General features: G+C 30.9%; 1 protein-coding gene across 1 annotated transcript in view; it reads right to left on the bottom strand.

Moving 5' to 3' along the window:
• Sol1 (CUB domain-containing protein Sol1) overlaps positions 1-12308 on the bottom strand; it is a 1033997-nt gene that overhangs the window by 720222 nt on the left and 301467 nt on the right. Inside the window, exon 3 of the mRNA XM_076419377.1 lies at positions 11321-11426. Within this exon, the coding sequence (XP_076275492.1) occupies positions 11321-11344 (24 nt within the window). The 5' untranslated portion in view covers positions 11345-11426. The remainder of the gene's footprint in view (positions 1-11320; positions 11427-12308) is intronic.

The following is a 12308-nucleotide window of genomic DNA, read 5'->3' as shown; positions in this document are numbered from 1 at the left end:
AAATTATATAGGAGAAATAATTTATGATTTCCCACTCTATGCGCTTTCGTTTTGTTCGTAGCAAAATTATCGGTACACGTGTCAAAAAACCGGTGTAAATAAATTTGTTGAAAAACGGCAGGAATTCGAAGCGAGAAAAAAACATAGTGGATCAATATTTAGTCCTGTTCAGTGGCCGTTTGTACTTTGCTAATAAATCATCTTGTGATTTAAGGATTTTTAGCTTAAATTTCCAAAAATAAAATTGTGTAAATTAGGTATCGATTTATCAATTGTAATTATCAGGATGCATTTACAATGATACTGTGGCGACCGCCACGACCCTTTAGGCCACCACTAATTCACCATCAACAACTACAAAGGTTGGCAACGCCGGTGGATTGGTACCATGCAGTTCCAGGGTATAAAAGACCATCACGACGACGTCTCGCTCTCTTTTCTTTTCTCCGTCCCCTTGTAACAGTACCACTTCCACAGCGCTACCGTACTTCCTCTACCTAACCTAATATCCTGTCAATTTTCCCGTCGACCACATGTATCACTCAATACCGAAATAAACAAGTGATAATTAAACCAGTGTTTTTCAGTTCTCGTGCAAATTCCTTCCAAAAATAGTAGTGAGTGTTCTGACAAATAATCGCAGCGGCAGCCACACATTTCGACCGACTAACCGACCCGATGAACATTCCTACAATACGTAATAATCCCTCTTGAGTGCTGGCTGTTTAAAATATAATCTGTGGCATTGAAGGTTTAGTCCATAACTGATCATTTATTCCGGTGCTATTCTAAAGGATATTTTTTATTCGTTTTAGTATTTGAATGTAATCTTTATTTTAGCTATTAACGTTTAATATTTGCAACTGATAGTGAACGTTTTCATATAACACATCTATTGAAAGGCCCCGGACGTAACAAAGTTTATTCATCAGTTCATCATTACGTTTATTCATCAACGTAAACTCCACCAAGAAGCACACAATTACTCCAGCGCCGCTCTAACTTTTCAATACCACTTGTGCAGACCGAATTATCTTTTTCCTTAAAATAGACCTGTCACCAGCTGCTGTCCATTCAGATGAGTCGTTTTAATTTCCGAGTGAAGTCCAACTTACAACTATTGTCACATATCGATGTAAATAATTATCAACACGTTCTTATTTTTGGTCAACAATGAGCAAACCAACACGCTTTTTTGATATCCTTACGATGTTATCTAACTCACGCAACTTCACTTTTCGATTATTCATGCCGATTTTGTTGTTACCCCCTCATTTGGACGTCTACTACGTTCTGCATCATCGGTGGCTGTCGGATCACGTTTGAAATCACTAAACCAAATATTCTATTGTTGTTTGTGATGAACCGGAGTCCTTATACTTCCTTACGTCCTTAACACTTTTCAAGTAATTGCTTTGCTTGAAAGTGTATTTTTTCCCATAAAGAAGTAGTGTAAAATTATAACATGACATTGTTTTGACATAATAACTCACAAACTTATGAGTAGAATATTATGAAATTTTAAAAGCTTTGTTTCAAAGATCGGTACTAACTGAAAAAGCGGCGAATACAATAAAACTAGCGCTATCTATGTGTTAGACGCGGAAGTTTTCAGCCAATATGTTATATATGTTCTGAAATCTGAAGGGGTTTAAAACATGAACTATTTAAAACTATTTTATGTTATAGAGAGGCGATTTGTTGAATGGTAATACCAACCGTCAGTGTGGGGTTTCACTTTCACTTGTCACAATACAGGTTAAAATCCCTGTCTAGATAACCTCTATTTTTAGACATCTCACTAGTTGCTCGGTTCAATCTTAACACCGCACTCTTAAAGACACGGCGACATGGATGAAAGCGATCATTGTCCCGTCTGGAAATCTTATTTTTCCAATAAAATTATTTTTGAATATTTTCGTCAGCCAGTTTGTTGATCTTCTAATTCACACTAATTCTTCTCAATTTTCCACGGTATTATGGAATATTATCCCAAGTTTAGGTGACTTCAAATTACTATAGTCTATGGATTAAAAAGTGAACTACTGCAATTCGCTTTTGGTGACGGTTCACCTGGAACTGCACACTTCTCTCCAAATTCCAATAGATTATGATAGTTACAATAGTAGATAGTTACATCTATATCTTCAGCCTCGCCTTTGGAGGCCTTAGGTCCGGAACTGTGATGCTAATGTCGGAAATCCACGTATTAGGAACGTCTCCAAAGCTGGAATGTTTTCTAATGCGAATAATTTATAACTAGTGCTCTTTGAGTACCTTCAGTCCAACTTTTGTCATCTTGCATCTTCAGCTGCGATAGTTTTGCTCGAACTTAATTACTCCAAACTAGGCGTCGAAAAACTGCGGAGCGATTGCCAATCAAATGTCAACCCGTCTTCTTTTCTTGATAGTTAATTAAATTCCAGTTAATAGAATGAATTCAAAAGATAACGGCATTGTAATTTTTGGTATTCAACCGATTGCGCCAGCTTTAAAATATAAAAGGGATCAGAAGACAAAAATTATAAAATATTTTAATCTATTTATTCACTTAATTACTAGTAAATACTATTTTGTTTTATGGAATGTAGAGCCAACTTGTTGATCGGCTATATAAAACAATGTTTTGCACCAATCATTCTTATATATATTCTTATATTTGTAGCCGGTGACGTATCATTCCCACAATAATGTAATAATGTAACATAATATATAAACATAATATAATAGTAATAATGAGAGTAAGGCCAAGATATTAGAGTACAAAATTCTCTAATAGAATCTTTTAAAAAATTGTTTCATCAATTTGTTCTATGTGAAATGTAAATTGTTCATTGAAATGATTGACACCTTTTTTGGATATGTAAAAATATTAACAGCATTATTAGCTCTGCCTGCTATTGAACTAAATCACGAGAACTAATCATATTTTCATACTGAAATACAACAAACAATTTAATTAAATTAAACCCACATGACGGGATGTAAAATTATTCATTTGCCCGTATTATTATTTAATTAGATATATTAGCGGCATGAGTTTCCACCAATTTACATTTTATTTATTTCAGATATTTGCTATAATTAGAAGTAGCAATTGCAGACTTGTGATAATGGTTTAATGATAAATTAAAAAGGAGATTATAATAAAATGATTTCTTTTACATAATTTATGTATGTAAACAACACATTTCATTATTAAAGATTTAAAAAATGTACCTGTATGTATTGGATTTTCGAAGATAAAACAATAAAAAATGTATCAAATTCATGAAAAAACTATCCGTATTTTTTAAATTATTTCAATAAATAATGAATGAAATAATGACAATGAAATATATATATATATATATATATATATATATATATATATATATATATATATATATATATTTATATGTATATATATATATATATATATACTACCATTGACAATATTTAAAAAGGATACAGGAGACGATATTTATGAAGATAAATTTCCCTATGTCCCATTGATGTAACAGTTTAAAACATTCTAATAATCGGTTATGTACTAAGCAGCTTGTCAAAGTATTGATGGAAATAATAATGAAACAAAAACAGTTTTTTTTCTTCTTTTGATATTATCATTTCTCATCTTTTTTGCAACTATGATTCTTATTTGGACTGAACCTATTGCTTAATAGAGGTTCCGAACCGTGACCGTGAGAGGTGACTGGCGTCATTATGCATCTAGAAAGAATCATATACATGAATGTCCAACCATGCCCCAGCTGGATTCGATCTTCTCAGTCTTGTCGCCGTTTTTGCTGTGGCATTAACAGAATAGGAATAATAAATTTTGCATCAAGGAAATGAATCAAACTTAAATGATAAAAGATACTGATCGGCGGCATTTCTTGATATATCTCAAGTTTTGATAAGGTGTGGCACATATCTTCTATATACAGCTGATCCATTTCATTGAGACAAAATATAGTTACGTCTCCATAGAGCTTTTCCTCCGGTAAATTTTAATAATCATACATATATAATTATGCATCAAGCATATAAAGTTAAATATATAACTTATTTTAGAGATTTTTATATCTCACTGTACGTGTCTATTCGAACTGTACGAACTGATTCTTCGTATCATCGTCAGTGTCAACGTGCACATTAAAATACACTAACAGTCTTTCAGAGTACTTTGCACTAACACTTGGAATCGCACTAGTTATGTGTTCTAAGGGGATATCGCGCTGAATGAAGCTTGTTGGAGACGTAATATGGGGTAACGACGATAACTCGGAACACTTTATTCTGTAACCTCTGTAGAATAGGCTATGTTGGATTTGATAAGTAAATACCACATAAAGTAATACCACAAAGTTAAGATAAAGCAAATATGTTGTTTGCGTTTTGTAACCAAATGTTTTTTCCATGTTAGGCGTTGATCAAAATGCATTCCCAGATATTTGATTTCGCCTGCTTATAGGAGTTTATAATTACCCTTTTTATCGGCTGTGAAGTTCTACAAAGGGTAAATATCACATGGGAAGTTTTTGTCCCATTTATTCTGATATAATTTGAAAATATCATTTTATTATCAATTTATATTTTTGTTTGCACAAATAAATTTAAAAGTTCAAATATAATTGTTTCAAATATATAATGAAGGCAAGTTTAGTAACAAAATTAAGTTTGTTAATTAGAATTCTTGCTTCCAAAGCTTTTGTAGGTCTTGAAATATTTTAAGTAATTGAGTTATATAATTTACTTGACAAAAAATATCGAAATAAATGCAATTAAAATATTAGTTCAGTTGAATTGATCGAATCGAATATCGAATAATAGTGAACTGGAGTTTATATGAAAGCAATTTCCTGATAGTTTTATTCAATAAATGTATGCAATGACACAATGGTTACTATGATTTCAGGTTAAACATATATTTAATAATATTGAATTTAAATGATATAACAAGCCTTCTGGGATGCGTTTGTTGTACGTAAAATCAATTCATGCGGAAGAAATTAGTTAATATATAAAATTATTTCACGTTAAATTTATCACTAAAGCAATTAGAACATGTCTGCATAATGGTTGGAGGTTTAAATTATAGTAAATATGTGTAATATATAATGTGTTTAAATTAGTGGAAAATCGTGTCGCAAATACATTTAATGAAATTACAATATGGATAAATGGACACTTTTACAACTAGTAAAGTGGATTTGATATAATTAACTAGCTTGTTCCATTTCGCAGTCAAAATATGTTTATATATTAATTATATTGATCGCGAAATAATATTAATAATCTCAAATAAACTCATGTTCAACTCATGTCCATATCCAAACATGAATATAAATATGGGAAGTTATATTTTCTGTAGAATTGTTACAATTTTTAAAATTTTGGTTCTCTTAGCATTCCACAATCTGTCCATAATATAACACATAACTAGTGCGATTCCAAGTGTTAGTGCAAAGTACTCTGAAAGACTGTTAGTGTATTTTAATGTGCACGTTGACACTGACGATGATACGAACAATCAGTTAGTCCAGTTCGAATAGACACGTACAGTGAGATATAAAAATCTCTAAAATAAGTTAGAATCGTTCTTATAATTAGTTCTTATAAGGATAGACCTTAGAATAAGTTTAAGAATAAGAATAAGTTTAGAATATGATTTAGATTATAAGTATATACAGTAGATCATTTACTGAAGCGTTCTTCTATATGTCAGTATAGTTATATTGTATAACGGAAATCATAAATAGATCTGCTTTCTCCTCAATAGTATTATTACGAAAGGTAAAAGTGACCAACAGATGCCAAAAACGATAGATCTAGGTCAAAATTTTCTAAAAGGCAGCAAATTGTTGCCATTGATATTAAACTGGTTTATTTTACATCGTTAATCGAACAGCATTGCCAAACACCAAGCAAGTGTTTGTTCAAATCAAGCAACAAAGTAAGGAATGGAGAAAACGTAATTTGGGGCATTCCATAATTAGTGTCTATATGCACTAAATAACTCATTAATACCAAATGGAAATGCCTTATTATATGTAGAGAAATATTCCTATCTAACTTAGCAGTTGAGTTAAGTTGTTTAACACTTAACTTGGTACTTATAAATATTTTCAAGAATTGGTTTCTCTAATCAGAATACATACCTAATACAGCACCTAATATAAACATAGAACAGTCAAATTCTACACGAACTAGTAACTAGAAAATCATTTTAGAGCGTTATTTTCCAATCCTAATAAAAAAATCATTATTAGTCTAGTATGGGTACATGTCTATCGAAAAGTATACCAAATATTCTTCAATACAATCGAGCAAATAAAAATCGAATTATATATTTGCAAAATATGCAAAATTTCACCAAAATTGTAAAAATGTATTTTATATTAAACAAAAATTATCGCTAAAATTACTACTATACTTTGTATTTCTGAGTATATCCACGTTATTAATTCCTTACGATTTTTCTGATAAACATCCGTGTTTCATCCTTTGTTCAAATGATAGCGTATTTGTTTAAAAGTTCAATTCAAACGCAAATTGTGCATTCTGAACATTTTATAATCCGTTGTGTGCTCTATAATAAACACAATATACCTCAATTTTATACATTCTACATTCACTGGGGAATCATTATATCGAAAATAAATATGTTAGATGTATATTACTAATTCTGCAGGTTTTTTATTAAAAATCAGGTAGAAAATTGAGTCTAGAGTTAATAACCTGCTATCGTATAAAAAAATCTCACACTAATACTATATCAAGCATTAAGAATATTATACTAATCACACAGTAATTACAAAATAGTGGATTAAATTACATTGCTAACACAGCTTTTCAAGAGGTTTGATCATACACTATAACATACACATATAAGATCTTTATCTAAATATAAATAGTGAAAGAAACCAGCTTTGTGGGAAACATTAATCCAATAAGTAAAAGATTAAAAATGTGTTGAATAAATTACCTTACTAAAAATGTCGGCCTACAATTGTTGTAACGTAAGGCAATACATCTTAAGACGCACGATGTATTTACTTTTTTAAATATTTCTTCATATACATGTAATATAAAATAATCATTAAAATGCTAAGGTATGCATCTAGTAATCAACTGTAATATTGCTTATTGATAGTATAGTTGATTTCATAATACTCCTGATACATACCTCAAAATACGATGGATAAATATATTTTATCCAAGAAAAAAAAAGCAGTTTTTAACATTTTGAACAGCTTTAATTTACCCTATCAATTTAACCATTTATAGGTCGAACCGATGACTGTTTAGAATATATAAGAAATAAACAAATAGAAGAAATTAATTGTGATAAACGCTTTCATTTGTGTACTGTTATATGGATATATAGTTATTAATTTTAATAGATCTGTAATGATCATAATGTTTAATATCTTAACTGTATTTGTTATATAAAGTAAATTAATGTCCAATATTGATATAACATAAGTTGCCTTTACTGTATGATAAAATGCTTTATTCAATACGATTTTTTCATTTGTTTTCAGGTTATTTTTAGATATCTGAACAAACAATTACCGTTTAATAAAATATCTGACTAACATTGCTGATATCTAAAGAAATTAAACTTGTATTTCGTGGAGAATATCTTTGCCTTTGATTATGTCTGTCATATTTTGCCAATGCTTTTTAAATAAATATACTAATATGTAAAAAAAACTTGACTGGAAATATAAAAATAATATTTAGGTATGAATACTAAATTCTGAAATATAAATAATTTCTTCTTTCTTCTTCTATATTTTGTATCGACATGAATTAAATTAACTTATTAATTAATTTACTGTATACAAAATTTAAAATTTATTTCAAATCTAAAATCACTGAATCTATTAGAGATAAGAAATTCCTGGTAATATAAACAGATTATATATTATTGATATTTATTTAATATTTTCTAAATTGAAAACGTCTATTAAAACTGAAAAATTTTAAAAATTTGAAAGAAGTTTCAAGTTAAAAAAATTGAAAAGTCCTCGGCCTACCACAGTAAAACATATTTTTTTGGCAAAATTACTCTTTTTTATTTAACACAGTTCCCTGATTATAGCTACACTCCAACTTTGCAATAACATTTTTGTAGTACGATTTGTCCTGTGCCTCAAAATAGGCCTCAGTTTGGGCGATCACCTCTTCATTCGACAAAAATTTCTACACAGCGAGCATTCTTTTGAGATCTGAGAACTGCAAATAGTCGCTAGGGGTGAAATCTGGAGAATACGGTGAATGACGAAGCAATTCGAAGCCCAATTCATGGATTTTTGCCATCGATTTCACTGACTTGTGACACGGTGCATTATCTTGGTAAAGCAGCACTTTTTTTTCTTCAAATGCGGCCGGATGGTCCTTCCTTTCCAAGGTAGTCAATACAAATTTTTCTATGCGCATCCCAAAATACAGACGCCTGTTGCGTTTTCCGACGCCTTCGAACGGGTTCATCGTGTGCAGTCCACACAGTGAGCTCACGCGGCACCCACTTTACACAGAACATTCTCATACCCAAATATTTGTGAATCATATGATGTACATTTTCAGCTGATATCTTTAGAGTGTCCGCTGTTTCATTCAATTTCAATTTACGGTCATTCAAAATTATTTTATCGATTTTTTATTGTTTTCGTCGGTTACAACCTCTTTTGGACGTCCACTGGTTTCACCGTCTTCGGTGCACATTTCACTACGCCTAAGCTGAGCATACCAAACCTTGATGGTTAATTTTCCTGGGGCAGTGTTCGGAAACTCGACAACAAGCCAAGTTTTTGCTTCAACTGTATTTTTTCCCTTCAAAAAAATCCCTTCCCTTCACTCAAAGTGCTGTAATTTACAAATTAATGGTCCGACAGCTGTAAAATTTATACACCCATCTTTTGAGGCTTTTCAAAATTAGGTCCAAAGTTTAATATTGCTGGAGACTTTAATGTTAAGCTTGGGATTCACGAATAATATCACCTGGAAAAGGTAATGAATTACTCAAAGCCGTTAACCTTACAAATTGTAATTATCGTTCAGAGCGCGAACCCACTTACTGGCCCACAGACACTAATAAGGTCCCAGACTTGCTGGATTTCTACATTACAAAATGCATCTCATTAAATCAAATTAGTAAACAAAGCTTGTGCGATCTAACATCTGATCACACTCAGATCTGATCAGCAAATTATTACCGCGTAACTATTGCTGGAGTCATATTTATTCGGAAGAAAATTTAGAATATCGCACGAAATGGCGTTCTCGACATTCAAAACAATTTCGGCTGGAATTCCTCAAAGTAGCCTTTTAGGACCTCTCCTGTATCTGCTCTACGCTACTGACATTCCGACAACAAAATAAACACTACTTGGAACCTTTGCTGATGACACAATTATTATGACAAAAGATATATCTCTGCCTAGGGCAATAGAAAAAGTGCAAGTAGCAGTCAACAAAATCTACAAATGGACGAAAGTTTGGAAAATTCAACTTAACAGCTCCAAATCTGTCCACGTTAATTTTGCATTGAGGCGAAATAATAAAAACTCAATGGATGCCTGATTCCTCAAGCAGAATCAGCTAAATACTTTGGAATCCATCTTGACGGTAGATTAAGTTGGAAGCATCACGTTAGACAAAAAGCAAAACATATTAGAACCAAAATAAAACAACTATACTGGCTAGTCGGACGATACTCTCAACTTGATCTAAAATCAAAGAGGTTGATCTATAATACAATTATAAAGCCAATTTGGACCTATGGGTTGCAAATATGGGTTTGCACTAAAAATTCAAATCATCTAGTCATACAACGCTGTCAAAATAAGGTTCTTCGATGATTACCAATGCCTATCGCTATGTAACTAACGAAGAACTGCACGATGACCTGGAAATGAAATGAATTTGCGAAGTTATCCAAGATTCCGCCTTGAAACACGAAAGAAGATAATTAATCATACTAACGTGGAAACAATACAACTGCTGGACAGCGCGCAGGATGTCAGGAGATTGAAACGAACAAAACCATACGAACTTATATAGTGTAAACTATAGCTATAATTTAATAATTAATTAATAATTATAATATTATAATTGGGGAATATATATTGATGTATTTTCTCGCACTGGTCTTGCTTGTTAATTAATCCAAGTACATAGGAAAAGTAGTAATACATTAATTGTAAATTAAGATTGTACTAAGCGTATGTAATAAAGATGTTATAATAAAAAAAATCTATTGAGGGTTAAGGCTAACTAAAAACCATATGGATTTATTTCTAGTAGCGCCACCTATGTGTCAGATCGGGGACTTTTCAATTGACCTGTTATAAGAAAAGCTTGATTTTACTTAATTTAAACAGTATAATTTAATATTTCAATATAGCAATTGTGTATTGTAATCTAACTCAAAACATGGGTGTTTGTAAGTTTAATGTTGTGATTATCTATAGTTGGAAGTTTCTAATTTGACAACCAGACTGGGTAAGATCGGATGTGTTCTTACATATGTGCTCCGCAAAAAAGAGTTTTACAATCCTAACATCTTATATAAATAATTTACTACGTTAAAAAGGTTTCGTCATATTCAGGTTTAATTTTTTAGTATAAATATTAATATTCTTTCTGATTGAAGTTTTAATAAAACTTTCACCAATCACAATATTAAAACCATATATTTGTTTTTTTTTCGCCGGTCTGGGTTGTGAATATGTATGTCGAAAAATGAACCAAACTCTCATCAATTTAATCGAGCAAATACGAAACGAAATAGATTTTTGCATAAATATGCCCCGTCAAAATTTATGCTATTGCGTTTTATATTAAACAGAATCTATCAGTAAAATTACAACCGTAATTCGTATTTCTGTGCATACATATTCACGTTATTAATCCTCTACGGTTTTTTGGATATATATTTTTATTTAATCCTTTATTGGGGTTATGGCGTGTTTTCTGGAAAAAAAATGCAAACAATGCGAAAATATATCGTATTGGTAGTTAGTTTCATTAACTTTATTAATTGCTAAACTTAATTTTACACTCTACTGTTGTTAGTATTTAATTTTTATTACTAGTTATGGCCCAGTATTTTAAATTTAATCGTTATTCATTAAAATGAACATGCTTCTTTTGCAAAACTGTCATACCGATACATAATGAAGATTAATGTTTGAACTAATAAGTTTGTTAATGTATTAAAACTGGTTTATATCTTGTACTCTTCTATCACAGCATATTAAATCCAATAGAGTAGATATGGGGTATTGCCATATATTATTGAATTCATTAAATAACTTAATTATCTTACCTCCATTACATTATCTTCTCGCATTATCTTCCGTCATTATCTTTCGAATAACTGGTCATGCTGGTACAGAATGGCGAAGGAAAATCATGTTGTCTTTAATAGAAATCTGAAACAGAAATGTATATTAATTGTAGTAATAATTGTTATGTCTATTTAACGCAGAAATGTATTTTTATTACAAAAATAGTAGGACGAAAATCCCAATTTAGTTACAATCGAGAGGATAGCTGGAAATAACAGACTAATTTCTTAAATCTAAAACGACAAAATGTTAGATAACAGAATCCTCTTAAAATAACTCTTTAATGACATAATTCAGGAAAGACCGATTGAGATGCAGTGGACTAAGTTCATTATAGAAATTAAATTAAATGATTTCGTTCGTATATTCAAAGTTTTATTAAAGTAGTAGCGTTCCTATGATAAATGGAGCCTTTTTGGCGGATACGCCCATCTCCATTTTACATTAATCTTTTATGTAAAAAAAATAAGCCGTTCCATCTTAGAAAATTAGTTTGCTGCTAGCTGAATGGGACGTGTTTCCGGAAAGTTTTAGAAAATTAAAATAGCCGCAAAAAATATGATGTTAATAAATGGGCCGAGACAAAATTGATTGTTACGATATTTCAATATTTTTCGGAATAATTTCGCAATTTATTCTAAATCTAAGATTTTTCCGCTATATTAACTCTTTTAAACTTAAATAGAAACGCGAATGTGATCAGCTTTATATGACTTATATTTTGCTAAACGTGTGGTAATAAATAGTGTTGGGAAATATCGATTGAAATCGAGTATCGACTATTTAGTAATTGACTACTTTTTACTATTGACTGTTTCAGTCGTGTACTTATATATATATGGTTGAGGTATATGACCGTTGGGTATGGCCGTATATAGGATAGTTGGGTTACATTGTCTAGTGTATTAAAAAACTCAATGGAAATATTTAATTTCTGTATACACTGAACGTCAAGTTTTCAGTAGA

Source organism: Rhynchophorus ferrugineus, unplaced genomic scaffold (assembly GCF_030347505.1).
Source record: "Rhynchophorus ferrugineus isolate W39M unplaced genomic scaffold, kcgeb_rfMv2 rfM1, whole genome shotgun sequence".
Classification (NCBI taxonomy): Eukaryota; Metazoa; Arthropoda; class Insecta; order Coleoptera; family Curculionidae; genus Rhynchophorus; species Rhynchophorus ferrugineus.
The sequence above is the reverse complement of the archived record's forward strand: the minus strand, read 5'-3'. Positions and strand labels throughout refer to the sequence as shown.